The following is an 18,535-nucleotide window of genomic DNA, read 5'->3' as shown; positions in this document are numbered from 1 at the left end:
GGCGCCCCGCGCTTTCAGCCCGGGCGGTCGCTGAGGTTCCCCTCGGCCGACTCCGGGTGGGCCGGCCGGCCCCAGACCCGCTGACAGGTGGGAAGCTGGGCGTGGCTCCCAGCCCCCGGCCCGGGGGCGTGGCGAGGGTAGGACCGATAAAGTCAGTGTGTCTGGCGCGGCGGCCGCGTTCCGTCTTGACTGGACAGCGGTGAGGTCGGCTCGGCTCGGGCTCCGGGCGCCGAGGACCGAAGCGGAGCTGCCCGGCGGCGGCCAGCGGGGAGCCGGCGCGCCCGGACCACGCGTTCCAGCTCCTTGCGCGCGGCCGCCGAGCGGGCGCTGGGAACCCGGCCCCCCCCCGGCCCCCCCCCCCCCCCCCGGCCCTGGGGGCGGGGCCTGCAGCCGGCCGCCCCCTCCCTCCCCTCGCGCCCCGCGCCACCCCCCACCCCGCCCGCCGCCGAGGCCCGGAAGGGGCCAGTCGCTTCCGTCTCCGCCGGGGATGCACGGAGGGCGGAGCTGCGGCCCGAGGACGCGACGCGAGCCCAGTTCCGGCGAGGAGGCCGCGCCAGTGACAGCGATGGCGGCGGAGTCGGCGCTCCAAGTTGTGGAGAAGCTGCAGGCGCGCCTGGCCGCGAACCCGGACCCGAAGAAGGTGAGCGAGTGCGCAGCGCGGAGAGGGACGGGCGTTGGGCGCGGCGCGGCCCCGTAACGGTCGCGGGCCCGGGCGCGGCCCCTTCCCGACCGGCCGGGGCCGCGGGGGCTCGGACCCGGAGTCAGGCCCCGCCGGGCTGCGGCCTGGGTCGGCAAGTTCGCGGCAATGGGCCGCTGCCCGCGCGGGGCAGGGCGGCGGGGGGCGCACGACGGGCGCGGGGCCTCGGCGGGCCCGGGACGGGGGCGCCCGCGGGCTCCCGGCGGCTGGGGCGCGCTCGGTGCGGACGCGGCGGGCCGGCCGGGCCCCCGGAGCCGCTCCCTCGGCGTCCCGGGCCAGCTGCTTCCCGCGGGGCGAGCCCGCTGGAGCTGATCCTCTCCCCGCGAAACGTGCCTGCTTGCTTAGTGTCTTGGGATGTTCGTTCCGAGGGAAAAGGAGCCGGTTCCGCCTGTGCTCCGATGGAGGCTAGGCTCGGTGTGCGGTCCTGCGTCTCTGAGAGACGTTTTTATGGCTTTCCGGCTTGATATCAGAACGTGGACCTTTGCGCTTTCTCAGTAAATCCCTTTCAGAACAAAACAGAATAAACATCACGTCCCCTAGCTGTACGCACACCTAAAAACTTAGGTTGCAATCGGAACAAACAAACAAAAAAGTTGCAGTTCGATTTCTTTTTGGCCTTGATAGAAAGGTAAGAGCTACCTTTTCTCGTTGCTGCGAGTGATGGGCACCATTTTTAATTGTACTAAGCTTTTTTTGGTTAACCTTTTTAACTGTTCTTGTGAAGTTGAATGCATTCCTCTCCCCTCTCGACTTTGTTTTATCCAGCATCTCAGTGTCTGGGAGAGTGTCTGGATGTTAGAAAAAAAAATTTTTTTAACTCAAATACACTGATGAAAACACTTAGGTGTTAGACATTCTCTGTGAGCACTCTAGCTCACAGTGTGCAGTTCCTAAGAGTTGGATCTCTGAGCCCCAGAGTGCCTTTTGAAGAGGAAGTAATGGAGGGAGCCAGGCGAGATAAAGTGGTGGTGAGATTTGAGTTCTAATCCATTTACCAGCCATGGACGTTGGGGACGCACTTTGCTGAGTGTGTTTGCTCACCTGCTTCTTCCTAGGACCCAAGTCAGAGGGGGAAGGCCAGGCTTATAGGAAGTGCTCAGTAGATATTAATCACCACTCTTTACAGGGTCTTTGTTTTGTTTTGTTTTGTTTTTCCTGAAGGGCTCCTTTCTCTCTTCACCTTGTTCCCAGCCTGTCATAGATGAGATTTTTTCCCTCCTAAAGGCTGTGCAAAGCATGTCACCATCAGGCCACTCTTTAACTCTTCTCATGTATAACTAGAGCCACTTCTTCAGGAAGCCATTTTAGTTTTAAATCTGTGAAAACTTAAATGCTTTTCATTGTTTATGTTCTATATTTCATTGCAGCTCCAGTACCTAGTGGCCAGACATATTTACAAGTTTCTTTTTACAATAACCCTTTGTGGGCATCTAATAAATGGTCATTATTTTTGAGCACTAGTTGGTTTTCCTTAACACTTTAGGTTTGTGACTGATTTTTAAAACCTTAAAGCGATATTATGTTCTACTCCCTGCCCCACCAGTTTGGTCTTTATTACTATAAGGTTAAAAAAAAAAGGACCATGTAGTATCCATAGTCATTTTCCCATTACAATTTAAATTTTGAAGTAGCTTTTATAGTAATTGATGTGCATGAAATTCCAAATTAGGAAAAGGTTTGTTGGCATTTCATCCTACTTGAACTATTAGTGATGATTGTGAGTGTTTGGGCTTTCACTTCCCAGGTAGCAAATCACCCTAAACTTCTGGTTTTGCATTATCAAGATGAGAAAATGTTGGGAGATCCTTTTTGCAAAGGGCACAATAGTTGGCATTCAGAAATGAGCTAACTGCAGAGGGAAAACTGCAAGCTGGCACACTGGCCTTCTTCTCAACCTTCTGTTAACCCAACAAGCTCCCACAGGTTGTTCTTGAAATTGCAAGATGATTATATGGCAGTATTGAATTTGCAACTAACTCATAATTTCAAACCATTATTAGCCAGAGGGTTGATTCCAGACCTATGTTCATGGATTTCCTCGCGTTAAATATCGGTATTTAACTGTAACTTTGTTTTAGCTCTAAGTCCATCAGTGATCTGGACTTACTTGGGGAAAAGGTATCAGCCTAGGGTCACTTGGCTCCTACTATCTAATTGGAAACCAGTTTTCATGGGTGGTAAAGTTACTTGCCCTGTGTTACATTTTGAATGTGAAAACTACCAAGAACACAGTTTGATGGCAAGTAGAGAACAAGGGGTCAACATTATGAACATCTTTTGCTCTTTGGGTTGAAGGAGTGTGCAAAGGACAACTGAGATTCCTAAGTGTGTACCATGCAAATGTTTGGCATTTCTCAATGAGCTATTATCAGTTCTTGCAAACTCTGCAGTTGGTCCCTTGGTTTGATAACAGCAAGTTCCCACCTACCTGAGGATGCCCAAAGTGCTTTTACCTTGTTATTAGTTTGTCCTTTCTTGAACCTCTTTGAAAATAGAGGGGCTCTGAAGCCCTTTTCCTCTTATGTTGTGCTAAGTCACTTTGAAATCTCCAGGGTTTTAGTTTTGTCTGCTTTCAAGTCACCCCTGCTAAACCAAAGCAAAGCAGAAATGCAGCATTTACACTTCCAATTAGTGTTAAGCTTTGAGATGAACACTCTCTCCATGACTTCTGGCCCCATCCTTATATGTTGGCTTTGTAGAGGTCCTGGGACTCTCTCTCCCCATAGTGACCTCCTTTACTCTGTGGACTCTAAACTATTACTAATGTAATACTGAGGAAGAGCTCTTCTGCTTTGTTTCCAGGCACATGAACTCCTGTTCTATTTTCTTTTCCTATTTTCTAAGGACAGTGTTAATTGTGTTGGATGTTTCTCCTGTCTCTGTAGTTCATGCTATTGTAGACACACTTGACTTACTCATTAGGCAAGTTACCTAACCTTACTGGACTGTTTTAATATCTAAAGTGGGGAGAAAACTATCCACTTTATAGAGTTGGCTAATGAGGATGAAATATGGTAAGACATGTAAGAACTTAGCATAGTCACAGACACAGAGTAGATGGTCTATAAATGCCTTCCAGGGAATGGCATTAGCGGAGACAACCAGTTTTTAACCTTTACAGTGATCCTAAATTTTCCTGTAAGAAAAGGAATTGGCATTAATTTTTGCACCTATTGCTTGGGTGACAAGAAACACTCATAAATTTTATCCTGAGTTGGTTGATGATGGTTGATGATGGTGATCACATTTGAAGTGTGGAGGATAATTTTCATTCAACAATGAAGGTGAAACTCCCTGATACACTACTTGTTTTCTCATTTGTTCCCAGCCAAATAAGATTATCACTTGTGATCCAGTTGCTCTGCCTAGAGACAAAGTTCAGTAATTATTAAAGTAGAATGACCAGACAAACATATTTGCTACTCTACCTAATAGCAATATGGCATACTAATTATAGCCTGGGCTACACATGGAAGAAGAACAGATCTTGTTATCTGGTGCTTAAATGTGAAGGTAGTCACAGTTAATCTATTTTGAACTATTTGTACTTTGCACCACTCCTTGAATGGTAAGTATGTTTATATACGTGTAAACATTTCCTGAAAAGAAGCGTAGCCAATCATGACTTTGGGTAGAAATGGAGTAAGTAGGAATTAGCTGGGGAATATCTGGTTGATGATCAAGGGTAGACATTTAAAGAGCTGGCAGTTGATGAATGAAATGATTAATAATCATTTATTTAAAAAAAAAAAAAAAGCCTTTAGTGAGCTTTTACAGTGTTCCAGGCACTATGGCCAAGGACTGCACGTGGTTTGTCTATGTGAATCCTCACAGCTTGTAAAATTGTAAAGAGACAGGATCAGTTCCTATTTTGCAGATGAAGTAACTAAGGTTCAAGGAGGTTAATGACTTGCGCGGGATCACCTGGCAGGGGGATGACAGGACCAAACTGAAGCCTGTCTCTGACTCCGAAACTCTTTCTCAACAGCTCTGCTATCCTGATTCTGACCTAGTTTTAGAACTATAGAAAGGAAGTGTGGCCAAACCCAGATCACTTGTCTAATCTACCCAGAGATTTTGTGTTCACAATTTGTACCAGCAAACCTCTGATTCTGGTAACTTGAAATTGGTCATGAAATTCCCACTTGTATTAAAAAAAAACAGTTCTATTAAACTGTGACTCTTCCTGGAACCATGATACCCTTTTCCTGGAGAAACCTCTTCTCCGTTTTGCTTTCCTCTGTGCTGGGTCCATGGGTAATTTCCCTAAATTGGCACCTTTCTCAGAAATTCTCTCTCAACTTGGGGCAATGATAGTTGTTGATGACTTTTATTAGAGTTGGTAGGTTTGGTTCTCTTACCTAAGTCTTATCTCCCCCTGGTGTTACATAGTAGTTGAAAGCAGGGGATCTAAAGTCACAGACCTGAGTACATCTGGCCCTTGGATCCTGGGGCAAGTAACTTAACTTTTCTGAGCCTGTTTTCATACTTGTAAAATAGAGATAATAACCCTACTTCTTACTGTACAACACATAGAACTTATTAAGCACTTAACCATCATATTATTCTTATTTGTTCCAGTGAGTGATTATGATTTTATAGAAATTAATGTTTATTTTATTCTCTCTGCAGCTCTTGAAATATTTGAAGAAACTCTCCACCTTGCCTATTACAGTAGACATTCTTGCGGTAAGAAGCGTTAGATATTATATAACTACATTCCATCCCCTTCCCACTGGAGAGGTTGTACAATAAGATCAAAAGCATGGGCTTTGAAAGTGAAAGAAACCAGACACAAGGCCATGTATTGTATGGTTCTATTTATGTGAAATGTCCAGAATAGGCAGATCTATAGACAGAAGGTAAGGGGTGGGGGGAATTGGGAGGAATGGGGTTTCTTTTTAGGGTTATGGAAATGTTCTGGAATTAGTAGTGATGGTTGCACAGTATTGTGAGTGTCCTGGAAACCAATAAACTGTATACTTTAAAAAGGTTAAAACGAGCCTTGCTCAGTGACAGTATTGTAGCCAATGAGGTTTATCCGAGGTGTGATTATTGCTAATTGAAAATAAAATAAAATGGTTAAAATGGTGAATTTTATCTTAAAATTAAAAAAAAAAACAAACAACACCTTAACTTTGGCATCAACTAGTCCTGGATTCAAATCCAAGCTCTATGACGCTGTTCTTCGACGTAAAACAGAACAGATTCCTGCCTCACAGAGTTGTTGTAAGGACTCATTGAGATTTGTATGCAAAAGCTCTCAGCTCAGTGCCTGACACCTGCTGTAATCGCTCTTGTTATTTATTGTTATAGTTGTAGAAGTGTTTTCATACACTGTTTTCCTCTTCTGAGGTTGGTGTGCTTTGCTACTGTGTGTCATTAGAGGTTTGAGGCATAGACACAAAGTAATTCTGTACTGAGACTTGCAAGGTATGTTTTAGGAAGGAGTTTCTCAAAGCAAGAGGCCTTATTTCCTTAGAAAGTTGTGAGCCTAGTTCTACCGCCCTCTAACAATTCTTTTGTCAAATCTGTAGGAGACCGGAGTTGGGAAAACAGTAAATAGCTTGCGAAAACACGAGCACGTCGGAAGTTTTGCCAGGGATCTGGTGGCCCAGTGGAAGAAACTGGTTCCTGTGGAACGGTAAGAACATTATTCTGTAGGTCTGTTCAACGTCATGGTTAAAGCTGGCACTTGGAATGTTTACAGACAGATATGTTTTCTTTATTATTCCTTCTCTGCCTTCTTATTTAAAATATTATTTTGGGAGTGCCTGGGTGGCTCAGTCCATTAAGCATCTGACTCTTGCTTTCAGCTCAGGTCATGATCTCAGGGTCCTGGGATCGAGCCCCGAGTCTGTCTGGCTCTGTGCTCAGCGCGGAGTCTGCTGGAGATTGTCTCCTTCTCCTCCCTGTGCTCCACCCCTGCTCGTGCTCTCTCACTCTCTAAAATAAATAAATAATGGGCGCCTGGGTGGCTCAGTTGGTTAAGCAACTGCCTTCGGCTCAGGTCATGATCCCGGAGTCCTGGGATCGGGTCCCACACCAGGCTCCCGGCTCAGCGGGGAGCCTGCTTCTCCCTCTGACCCTCTCCCCTCTCATGCTGTTTCTCTGTCTCTCTCTCTTTCTCTCAAATAAATAAATAAATAAAATCTTTAAGAAAATAAAAATTAAAAAGAAATAAAATCTTTAAAAATAAATAAATAAAATATTTATTTTGCCTTGATTATAAAAATAATCAGTGATCATTATAGGATTTTAGAAGATATTAAAAAATAGAAATAAGAATAAAAATTTCTTGTAATTCTGCCATCCAAACATAAGCATTATTAACATTTTGATATGTTTCTTTCTCCCCTCTTTTTATTTATCTTTAATTAATTTATTTTTTTAGGATTTTTATTTATTCGGGAGAGCAGGGAGCCAGATGTGGGGCTTGATCCCAGAACCCCAGCAATCATGACCTGAACTGACTGAGCCGCTCAGGCCCCCTACCCTCTTTATAAAAGACATTTTTATATAATTGTGAACAAACTATATAAACAACCACCCCTTTTTTTATGTAACAAGTTAAATATGTCCCCGTATTGGAAAAAAAAATTTTTTTTTTTCAATTTTTTTAAAGATTTTATTGGGGTGCCTGGGTGGCTCAGTTGTTAAGCGTCTGCCTTTGACTCAGGTCTCCTTGTGTTCACTGCCGAGAGAGGGGGAATGGGAGAGGGAGAAGCAGGCTTCCCGCGGAGCAGGGAGCCCGATGCGGGGCTCAATCCCAGGACGCTGGGATCATGACCTGAGCCCAAGGCAGACGCTTAACGACTGAGCCACCCAGGTGCCCATAAATAAATAAAATCTTTATCTTTTTTTTTTTAAAGATTTTATTTATTTATTGAGAGAGCATGAGCAGGAGGAGGGGCAGAGGGACAAGCAGACTCCCTGCTGAGCAGGGAGCCCCATGCAGGGCTCGATCCCAGGACCCCAGGATGATGACCTGAGCCCAAGGCAGATGTTTAATCAACTGAGCCACCCAGGCGCCCCTGTGTTGAAATTTTTTTAGGCATTTTTCATGTCCTCAAGGTATTTGATCTTGTATCCTGCAGTTAAATGCATCATTTTCTGTTTTTGGAATTATTTGAGTTTTCCCAATCTCAAACCTTAGTTGAGTATCTTTGAGCAGGATATTCATCCTCTTCCCAAGACCTTGTTTCTAACTCTGCATCCTTTTCATTTCTTTTTGTGAGTTCAGGTTCTGTGACTTTGTCCTCTGAACAAGGATTACACTGCAATTTATGTCTGCTCTATCTGCTTTTTCTATTATCGTAGAAACACTGAGCCTGATGAACAGGACTTTGAGAAGAGCAATTCCCGAAAGCGCCCCAGGGATGCTGTTCAGAAGGAGGAGGAGATAGAGGGGGACTACCAGGAAAACTGGAAAGCCTCCAGTAGCCAATCCTATAGCCCTGATCACAGGCAGAAAAAACACAGAAAACTCTCAGAACCCGAGAGAACTCACAAAGTGTCTCACGTTCAGGAGAGGAGAGATGAGAGAAAGAGGTGCCATAGAGTTTCACCAGTTTATTCTTCAGACCACGAATCTTCTGATTATGGCCATGTTCAGTCCCCTCCATCGTCTGCCAGTCCCCATCAGATGTCCATGGACCATTACAGATCCTTGGAGGACGACCACGAGCCCTTTGTTCCACACCAGAAGCCTGGGAAAGGCCATAGTAATGCCTTTCAGGACAGACTGGGGATTAGTCAGGACCGACACCTGGGGGATTCCCAGGGGAAAGGGCCTGTGAGTCAGAACAAGGAACACAAATCTTATAAGGAAAAACGTCCGGTGGATGCCAGGGGAGATGGGAAGTCGTCTTTGAGCAGGGATAAATCACACAAGGCCATCTCCAAAGAGGAAAACCGAAGGCCACTCTCAGGGGATAGCACAAAGGAGAAACCGCCCTCTAGTGGTGTCAAAAAAGAGAAGGAGAAAGAGGGCAGCACCAAGAAGAAGTTTTTACCTCCCTTGGAAGTTGCTTCAGACAACCACCTTAAAAACAAGCCAAAGCACAAAGACGCAGAGAAAACCAAATTGGACAAAAACAAGCAGAGTCTAGACAGCTTAGATGTAGGAAAAGGGGCGGGAGACCCGCTGCCCAAGGTGAAAGACAGGGTTTCTAACAACCTAAAGACTTCAGAAGGGAAAGTAAAAACTTCTCATTCAGATAGAAAGTCAGTGAGCTCTCTACCTAAGGTTGAGGAGGCAGATATGGATGATGAATTTGAGCAGCCCACCATGTCTTTTGAGTCATACCTCAGCTATGACCAGCCCCGGAAGAAAAAGAAAAAGATTGTGAAAACTTCAGCCACGACTGTTGGAGAAAAAGGACTAAAAAAAAATGATTCGAAAAGCACTAATAAAAACTTGGACTCAGTTCAGAAATTACCTAAAGTGAACGAAAACAAGTCAGAGAAGTTTCAGCCAGCTGGAGCTGATTCAGCCAAGCTGAAAAAGGTAAGCCCTTCAGCGGCTTGGTGGCTTCCCAGCTGGAGCATCTGGCCCTGCCGAACTCCCTGGCTGGCTTTTACGTGGCCTGTTGAATTTGTTTCCAGGCCTCTCTAGCTGCCAGGGCAGCTAGCACCCAAGATGCATATTTCCTACATCCCATCGTGCTGCGCCCATCTCTGTTTCCTGCCTTTAGTGGTGTCAGACCTGGCTGGCGGCCCCCCTGCAGCCTGGATCTGCTTGTGAAGTTGTCTGCCTCGTCAGCATTGCTGGGAACGGGCTGTAGGGCAGAAGGTTGTGCTCCTACGCGGGGGCTGTCCACTCACTGGTCTTGTCTCTGCAGGTCCCCGCGGACGCATTGCCGGTGTTGCCAGACCTCCCATTACCCATGATACAGGCCAACTACCGGCCACTTTCTACCCTGGAATTGATGTCCTCCTTCCCACCAAAACGAAAAGGTAATTTTCAGCATTTTTTTTAAATGGAAAAAAAGATTATATCAATTTATTCACGATGTCCTAAGATTTTGGTGCACTTCCTAGCCTTCCAGGCTCTGGGGTTTGATGGCTTGGGTTTGAATCCCAGTCTGGCTACAAGTTCTGTGAACTGGGGTAATAATTTTCTTGGACTTCAGTTTCATACACTATAAGTGGGCACAATAATGGTATCTGCCTCACAAGTCTGTTAAGTGGATTAAAAGTGATAATGCTGGTAAAGCTCTTAACTCTGGGTTTTCCCACATAGTAAGTGTTCGGTAAATCTTAGCTGCTGCCGTTACTAGCTGCCCTTTATTCGATGTTCTGCGTGAGCTTTTGATCTAAAAAAAAAAAAAAAAAAAATTTTTTTTTTAAAAAAAAAAAAAAAAAAAAAAAAGTTCTGTTCTTAATAGCAAAATAACTAAAAGCCACCTAAGTGTCCCTCGCAAGAGACCATCACTAAACCATGGTTCATCCACACAGTGGCCTCCTATGCAGCTGGAACAAATGTGGAAAGTCTGTCGGATATGGGATGATTTCTAAAATGTGATAAATGAAAGAACAACGATAGTGGGTGTTATTGGTGAAAGTGGAATAAAATACATACAGTCTTGTCTTCCTTGCCCTGTAGCACTCTCCTCACCCCAGGAAGAGGAAGAAGCTGGATTCACTGGACGAAGAATGAATTCTAAGATGCAGGTGTATTCTGGCTCCAAATGTGCCTATCTCCCGAAAATGATGACCTTGCACCAACAGTGCATCCGGGTACTTAAAAACAACATTGATTGTAAGTCACATGCTTTTCTCGTGCTCTAAAACACATTGTGGCACTGGGACCTCACCATTGGGTGGCTTGGCCAATATTCAACACTTTCACCTTTGATTTTCTGCAGCAATCTTTGAAGTGGGTGGTGTCCCATATTCTGTTCTTGAACCCGTTTTGGAGAGGTGTACGCCTGATCAACTATACCGCATAGAGGAGTACAATCACGTGAGTATCCTGTTTGGGTGCAGAGAAGGCCATCTTCTGGCTCGTGTCTCCAGAAATAGCTTTGTCTCTGAGTCTGCAGTGGGTGAAGGGCAGGTAGCAGTGGCCGGTTCACTGTTCTGGGCATGTTGGTTTGCCTGCGGGCCTTGAAACATGCATACTTTTAGCACCTGCTCTGGCATCAAATCAAGATGGGTTTCAAAAGGACCCACTGCCCACCCTTCTCTTGAGCTTGCCTAGTCACAGAGGGCAGGGGAGAATTTTGGCAGCCCAGCCTCTGGGATCCAGGGCAGGGACAGAGCTTTGTGTGGACACTCAGGTGTCTGGTGAATATAAAAGAGCACAGGGGCACCTGGTGCCTCAGTTGGTTAAGCGGTTAAGCATCTGACTCTTGATTGCAGCTCAGGTCATGATCTCAGGGTCACAAGCCCCATGTCAGGCTCTGTGCTGGGCGTGAAGCCTGCTTGAGATTCTCTTTTCCTCTGCCCCTCCCCCCCTTTAAAAAGAAAGAAAGAAAAAAGAGCACAGATTGGCTAGGTGTCTCCTAGAGACATTCCAGTGTGACCAAATGTCTTTCTTATAATGCTGGGACACATAGGCATTTGATTGCATTAGCTGGCTGTCTCTAATTCTGAGGGATCATCCTTAGGTGGTCCCTTTGCCTGGGTGTGTCATCATCCCAGTTCTACCTGTCACTGGTTTCCTAAAGCAAAAACCTGGTCTTTTTTTTTTTTTTTTTTAAAGATTTTATTTATTTATTTGACAGAGAACACAAGTAGGCAGAGTGACAGGCAGTTGGAGAGGGAGAAACAGGCTCTCCGCTGAGCAGGGAGCCGGATGTGGGGCTCGATCCCAAGACCCCAGGATCATGACCCAAGCCGAAAGCAGCCGCTTAACGGACTGAGCCACCCAGGCGCCCCAAAAACCTGGTCTTCAACTAGTTTCTGTGTTGTCTTCTCTCCTAACCCCACAACCCCCCAGAAGCAGCTAGTACAATGCCTCACACTTAACATTTTTTTAATATAGTGACTTTTTTTCTAGAACCGTGGTATTTTAATATACTACTACTATGAGGACCAAAAAACCATGAGAAAAGTGGTCACCCTGAGGTAATTAAGATGGAAAAGAGATATGTCAGAGTGCTTGCATATACGTGACGCCCTGGTTCTGATTTTAGGTATTAATTGAAGAAACAGATCAATTATGGAAAGTTCATTGTCACAGAGACTTTAAGGAAGAAAGGCCAGAAGAGTATGAGTCGTGGCGGGAGATGTACCTGCGGCTTCAGGATGCCCGGGAGCAGCGGCTACGACTGTTGACCAAGAATATCCGATCTGCACATGCCAATAAGCCCAAAGGTAACGGGGGAGGGAGGGTCCCCGGGGCGGGGGGGACCCTGGTGGGATGGGGCGACCTGGCAAAACAGTGAGCCCTGTGCTCTGGTTGACTGCAGGGCCTTAGCGGGCCGGGCTGATATAGCCTCCAACTCCTAAATCTGTCTTGCTTATGCAGAAGCAGGGCAGGGATGGGCTGTATCTTCTGCCACCACACATACTATCTGTAGGGGTTTTCAGGGTTAATAATCCCCTGGCTTTGGGGGCACCTGAAAAGCCTTTATCTCTTAATAGTGTAGATTATTAAAATCACAGTAGGATCTCTGCTCAAAAAGGCAGGTATTGATCTTCATATTTCTCAACAGGCCGACAAGCAAAGATGGCCTTTGTCAACTCTGTGGCCAAACCGCCTCGTGATGTTCGACGCAGACAGGAGAAGTTTGGAACCGGAGGAGCAGCTGTGCCTGAGAAAATTAGGTAAGCGCTCGGCAACTTCAGGGTTTCTTTGTGCTCAGGGAAAAGAGCCCCAGGAGCTTGTCGTTCAGCCCTACAAGGCAGCCCAGGGACAGGAAGCAGTTCATTTTGGGGGTGAGAGCATGGCCTTGCAGAGTGGATTTTGGAGGCTGACCTTGACCAGCTCAGCACTTGACCCACCCTGAGCCTCCGTGTCACGACTGCAGTGTAGGCCGGTAATTATTCCTGCCTCTTGGGGAGGGTAAAGATTAAATGGAGAACAGGACCTGGCTTCTGGGAGACACTCCCTTGTGCTTTCCCTTTCCCCATTTAAACAGACCATGCTCCTGGGGCGCCTGGCTGGCTCAGTCATTGGAGCATGCGATTCCTGGTCTTGGGGTCATGAATCTGAGCCCCAGGGTGGATGGTAGAGATTACTTTAAACAAAAAATAAGAACCATGCTACTGTGATGACTACCTAAGCTCAGTCATACTAGCATTTTCAGAAAAAGATTTATACTCAAAGGGTGAGGTTAGTTGAGGTCCTCCATTGTGAAGGGCGAACGGCATCATCTCTGTGCTGTCGCCAGAATCGGGGGCGCTAGGGTCGGCCGGGCAGAGCCACAGAACGGGGTCTTCCGACAGGCCAGCCCCAGGCTGCTGCAGCCGAGGGCACATTTCTCACACTTGGGCCTAACCAGCTGGCTCTGTGTTGCAGGATTAAGCCAGCCCCGTACCCCACAGGAAACAGCCCCGCCCCCTCCGCAAGTGGCAGCTGCAACAGCTTTAGCGGCAGCCCCGAGGAGCCAGCCTACGATGGCCCGAGCACGAGTGGTGCCCACTTGGCTCCCGTGCTCAGCACTGTTTCCTATGATCCTAGGAAACCGACTGTGAAGAGTAAGTAGCTCGGGGTTCATGCTCACATACCTCAAAACTGGTATTTGCAGCCTTTAACGTCCCGGCCGCTGCATCATGTTCTGTGTGCTAGATGAGGCACGTGTCCGATGCTCTGCACGGAGCTGGTCCGAGTGCTGGTGCCCCCTTCCCCCGCTTTGTGCGTCATACACAAGGATCTTCCAAGTAACAATCGTACTGAATATTCGTTTTGGCGCTCTGCCCCCCTTTTTTTTTTTAAACCTAAATGTAAACCTGTTTTTCCGAGTAATAACAACGTGGGGTTCGTAACTATTAACTGCTCAATGACAGTCCGTTTGGAGGGTTTAAAACCTATAACCCCCAGCTTCCAAGTAGTTATTTTTTATATCTAGTTGCGTGTATTTTGTATTGTATTAAGTGTATTACCATAGACTATCTTCGGTATTCTAAGGGGGCGTCCTCCCCTAAGAGCAGGCTTCTGTATGCACTCCAGGGCCCCTGGGCGGGTAGAGGTTGTGGCGTAAGCTTCGGCCGTGCTCGGGTTAATCACTCAGGAGGGCAGGCTCGCCATCCTTAGGTGGCGGCTACATGGAGCTGGTCTTGGCCCTGTTGCTGCCCTGGGCAGACGGGAGTGAGAGGGCTGCTTTTTGCTGGTTTGGATACTGGGGAGGCAGAGTGAAACTGGCTCAGAACGGCTGTGAGCATCTAGAGGTAGTGAATCGCAGTTCTGCCGCCCGTTGCCCAGCCTGGGGGGTGGCGGGCGGGGGTGGTCAGCCCGGGTCTCGGGGTTGGTGAGGTGGTCACGGGCCCGGCACGCGCTCCAGCAGTGCTCCAACAGGCCGTTCTTCTGCTGTGGTGCCAGACAGGGCGCCTGCGTGTCCCCCTTGGTCTGCCAGCACGGACCCCAGAGCAGCAGGGCTGGGCCTTGATCGTCAGCCGCTCACGATCTGTGGCCAGAGAGCCATGAGCTGAAGCAGCTGCCTTATTTCCCTTCTCACAGAAATCGCCCCAATGATGGCCAAGACGATTAAAGCTTTCAAGAACAGGTTCTCCCGACGATAAACTGAGGACTTGCCTTGGAGATGAAATTTGTGGAGAGGAGTACTGGGACAATGGGGCTTGGGGAATGGAACTTCCAAAGGAGACCAGGACCCTTTGCTTGGAGGCACCTTGCGGGCTCCGAACCCCGCACGGCCCGCAGGTGTTGCCCCTGTGAGCCTGCTGGCCGAGGCCTGGAGAACACTTCAGAACTCTGAAGAAGATGTGAAGCCTCAGTCTTACTGAGGATTTTAAGGTCAATTATACTTTTGTTGTTAATTAGCTTCTTTGTAAACTATAAGACATAGTTTTAATTAATAAATATTGCCCCCAGATTGTATTTATATTACCCCAGTATTTTTTTTCCTTTTTTTTTTTTTTTTTTAAGGCCCTCTACCATATACTTAGCCTTTTATTTTCAGGGTCCTTTATTAAATTTAGATAAAAACCTAGTGAAAGCCATTCCCCTGTCACAGTTCAGCTCTTCTGAGGGGACTCTGGTCCAGAGGGAGGGCTGGGCGTCCTCAGAGCCTGTGTGGTGCCTTCTGCACGGAGGGCCAGGAGTGGGTCCTGGGCTGTCTGTCCTACTGGGGCGCCTTGACATGGAGACCCAAAGTGTTTAAGGTAGACCCCTCACCTCTGAGGCCCTTCCCAGTGTTGCTTTGAGTTCCTATGCAGGTGCATCTCTTTCTTCATTAAATAGTATTTATTAAAGGAGGTTATTTGTAAAGGTCTAGAGTCTTTGCCCATCCTTTTTGCCAGTTGCCACTTTTTTGAGGCTCACTAGAGGACACAGAGCCTTGGGGGATCGATTTGCACAGAACCCCAACATTTTTACGATTTACAATTTCTAATTCAAAACTTTAGGGTTTTTTTTTTCCTCCCCTATTTTTCCTTCTCCCCACTAGCAGGGGGGGAACACACAAGGCAGGGCTTTTTGTGCCCCTACCCCCCATTCAACTTCAGAGTCTAAGAAGCCAGCACTTTAATCTCTGGTTCCCTGTGAACTGCTAACAGAAGTGAGTGGTTTTAAAAGTTGTAATGCTGTGTTCAAAATTGGTTTTGTTTTGCCTTTTTTTAAAAGGTAAGATCATGTGATTGGGAGAGCACAAGAATTTGCTATGTTTTGCAGAGAACTTTGCAGCTGATGCGCTCTCTACTTTTTGAGTGTTTAAACCAGAATTTGGAGGGAACGGCCAACTTAGGGGAAGTGTCTGAGCTGTAGTGTCAGGATGGGGGAGGGCCGCAAGGACACCCGCCAGGTCGGGGAAGGGAGGATCTCCCTTTCAAGCTGACATAGGAGCAAGATCAGCACTTAGGAGGGCAGCGTCGGTGCCCTTCTCGGCTGTTGACGAGCACTGATCTCACAGGAACCCACTTGGTTGGGACCCAGGGGGAAGGAGATGCTAGACATTTGAGGTGCCTGTCCTTAAGATACCTACGCGGTAGACGGCGGGCATGATTCGTAGGACAGCCTCAGGAGCTTGGCAGTTAGTCCCCTGGACAAGCTCCCTCTAAGCCCAGAACAGGGAGTCCACTGCATTTAACCATGCTGGAGACCTCAGGCTGACTGTGAAGATCCCGGAGCGAGCGGAGACTCTGTGCGGCAGAAGCCGCGGTGTTCAGTGTGCGTTGCTGTGCAGGCTGCCTGTTGCCGCAGGACACAAGTGTCGCTGTGTTTTCATTTGCTGTGTTTTTTAGTTGGGTAAAACACTATTTCTCTTGGTCTTTGTCTTACCATTCCACCCCCACCCAGCCCTGGCCTGCTCTGCAGATCTGGTGTTAGGAAGCCTCTTCCCTAACAGCCAAGTGAACGTCTGGGTCAGGGGCCAGACACTTCCTCCTGTAAGTGTCCGCCAGCTTGACTTTGTCTCTTGGCTGTGTGTTCAAGTCTTGTCATTGAAACCAGTTTTTCATACTGCAGATTCAGTTGTACAGGATTTCATTTCCTTTATTAGAAAGAATTTTTAGGCAGGGAGGGAAGGAAGGACATACTTGTTCATGCCAACATCACCACCCCTTTTTAGCACATACAGATTTCTGATCAGCCCTGTTTGCCTAGAGCCAGCTCTTTCCCTCCTCCCCCTCCAAGAGTGTCTGCATCAGGGCTGTGACTTGGTGAGAAGGGTAAGGAGGGAAGAGGAAAAGCCGAATTTCTGAACAACCTTCTTACCTGGTTATTGAAATGGCTGCAGAGCAGACACACAGGATGATGTTGAACCTTTGGTCTCATTTGTGAAAACGTGTGCAATCTTCTTCCTGTGCTACACTACATACAAATCACCAAATTACAAATTAACCCTTTGTGATCCTTGGTGTAATGAGCAGTTTCTTTGGGGCTTTCTCTTTCTGGGAAGTGGGAGGGAAAGGAGCAAGGTATCATCCTGCTCTTCATTTGTATTTTGGTCCCAAAATGTAAATACAATTTTCTATGTTACTTTTTTGTGGTAACTACCAAGATGAATATTTTAATTAGATAAGTTATATGAAAAGGAAGGAAAATTCCATGTCTAAATAAAAAAAAAAAAAAACCCCATATACTGTGTTCTTCTTTCCTTTCTCCCTTATTGTGTCTGAGAATGGCAGTTGGTCACCAAGTGTCTGGTTCCTGGGCTGCGAGGTGGAGAGCTTAATCCCTGGACCTGGACCGGGCTTCATAAAGGATGTTGGATTTCTGTAGCAAAGCGGGACTGGGGGATGGGAATTTGGGGGGAAGAACCCTTGAGCAAAGGGAGGAACCTCATGACAAGGAGTACCTCCTGGCACTGAGGCATTAACCCCATATTACAAGCCAGAAGCTGGGGCTCAGGGGTGAAATAATGCAGCCAATCTGCAGCGAAGGTAAGGATGTGAAACCCAGGTTCTCTGGCTGCAAAGTGGGTGCCACTCCACCTGCCAGTCCCTGGGGGGTGTGAAGGACCCAGGTAGGTCTCTTCAGTCTTACACGGACTTGCCAATGAGAGCATAATGACAATTAACGCAGAAAGGTCATGTCAGCAAGAACTTAAGGCCCTGGCTGAGCTGCAAGAGCTTCAGCCTTTCACTAGTGGAGCCCAGGGCTTGGTTGCAGCCCCTGCATACATTGGATTGTATCTTTATTACGAACTGGGGGCGGGAGGGGGGACAGAGGGAGAGAGAATCTTAAGCAGACTCCGCGCCAAGCAGGGAGCCCAACACCGGGCTGGATCTCACAACCTTGAGATCAGGACCTGAGCCAAAACCAAGAGTTAGACGCTCAACCGACAGAGCCACCCGGGTGCCCCTATATTGGATTGGATCTTACATCAAACCTACAACATCTCCCAGAAGCACATTTTTATTCTCTCCTAACGAGGGCATTCTTGGTGTATGGACTTAACTTTCCCCAGCCTTTACTGGATCGAATACTCACTCTAAGAAGTTACAATGCATTTGAGGTAAATTATGGAACATGGTATCTGATGGATGATTTTACCTGGAGTTTGTAAGTTAGCACCTTGTCCTTTACTCATTAATTCAACATTTGCTGAGCCAGAACCTGGATTAGACCCTGGGATACAGAGTAGCACACACGTCTGGCAGGCAGTTAGGTAAGAGTAACTGGCCTCACTGGTTCTGAACCCACCACTTGGCAGGCACTGCTCTGACTCATTCACATTGTCTCGGTTATCACGGTATCTCTGCAGGTAGGTGGTCATGGCCCCATTTTTAAAAATGAGAAAACTGAAGCACAGAGAAATCAAGAATGCCTGCAAGCTCACACAATCGGTGAGCAGGGTGCTGTGTGCTGGCCCGACTCCCAAGCACATGTCAGTCACATTAAACCATCTCTACAATCACACACACCCGAGTTAGGCCGAACGCCAATGCAAAAAAATGCCCTAATTGTTGCGAACAATGATTTCTTCTCTTTGCTGCATGTAATTAATGCCCAGAAGAACCCTCTGGCTGGCTTATCACCTTGGCAGATGCCCCCCTTCACAGACTTTCTCTCCTAGGGTTCCACATCCACTTCAGTCTCTCTGATGATTTGCCCAAATGGTGAAACAGGCAGTTTGTCCTCACAGACCCCCCAGACTTCTCTTTCTGTGATGCCTGCTGTCTCAACCCCTTTCAAAAACCTCTGGGGTGGGTGGGAGGATGGGTATTAAAGAGGGCACGTTCTGCATGGAGCACTGGGTGTTATGCACAAAC

The 18,535-nt window shown here is 47.4% G+C and overlaps 1 protein-coding gene and 1 pseudogene across 1 annotated transcript; both read left to right on the top strand.

Annotated features, from left to right (window-relative positions):
- The first annotated feature begins 425 nt into the window (after positions 1–425).
- On the top strand, positions 426–16,892 carry ELOA (elongin A). The gene is made up of 11 exons (XM_032391383.1): positions 426–640; positions 5,330–5,386; positions 6,235–6,341; positions 8,018–9,206; positions 9,541–9,655; positions 10,305–10,460; positions 10,567–10,664; positions 11,839–12,019; positions 12,361–12,472; positions 13,167–13,345; positions 14,325–16,892. Exons 1-11 carry the CDS (start codon positions 488–490, stop codon positions 14,384–14,386), a joined length of 2,409 nt encoding a protein of 802 aa, XP_032247274.1. The 5' UTR covers positions 426–487; the 3' UTR covers positions 14,387–16,892.
- LOC116627334 lies at positions 5,699–5,810 on the top strand (annotated as a pseudogene).
- Positions 16,893–18,535: the final 1,643 nt, after the last annotated feature.

This window comes from Phoca vitulina, unplaced genomic scaffold, assembly GCF_004348235.1.
Source record: "Phoca vitulina isolate PV1807 unplaced genomic scaffold, GSC_HSeal_1.0 scaffold2, whole genome shotgun sequence".
Taxonomy (NCBI): domain Eukaryota; kingdom Metazoa; phylum Chordata; class Mammalia; order Carnivora; family Phocidae; genus Phoca; species Phoca vitulina.
Note: the sequence above shows the minus strand (reverse complement) of the source record. Positions and strands in the feature narration are given on the sequence as shown.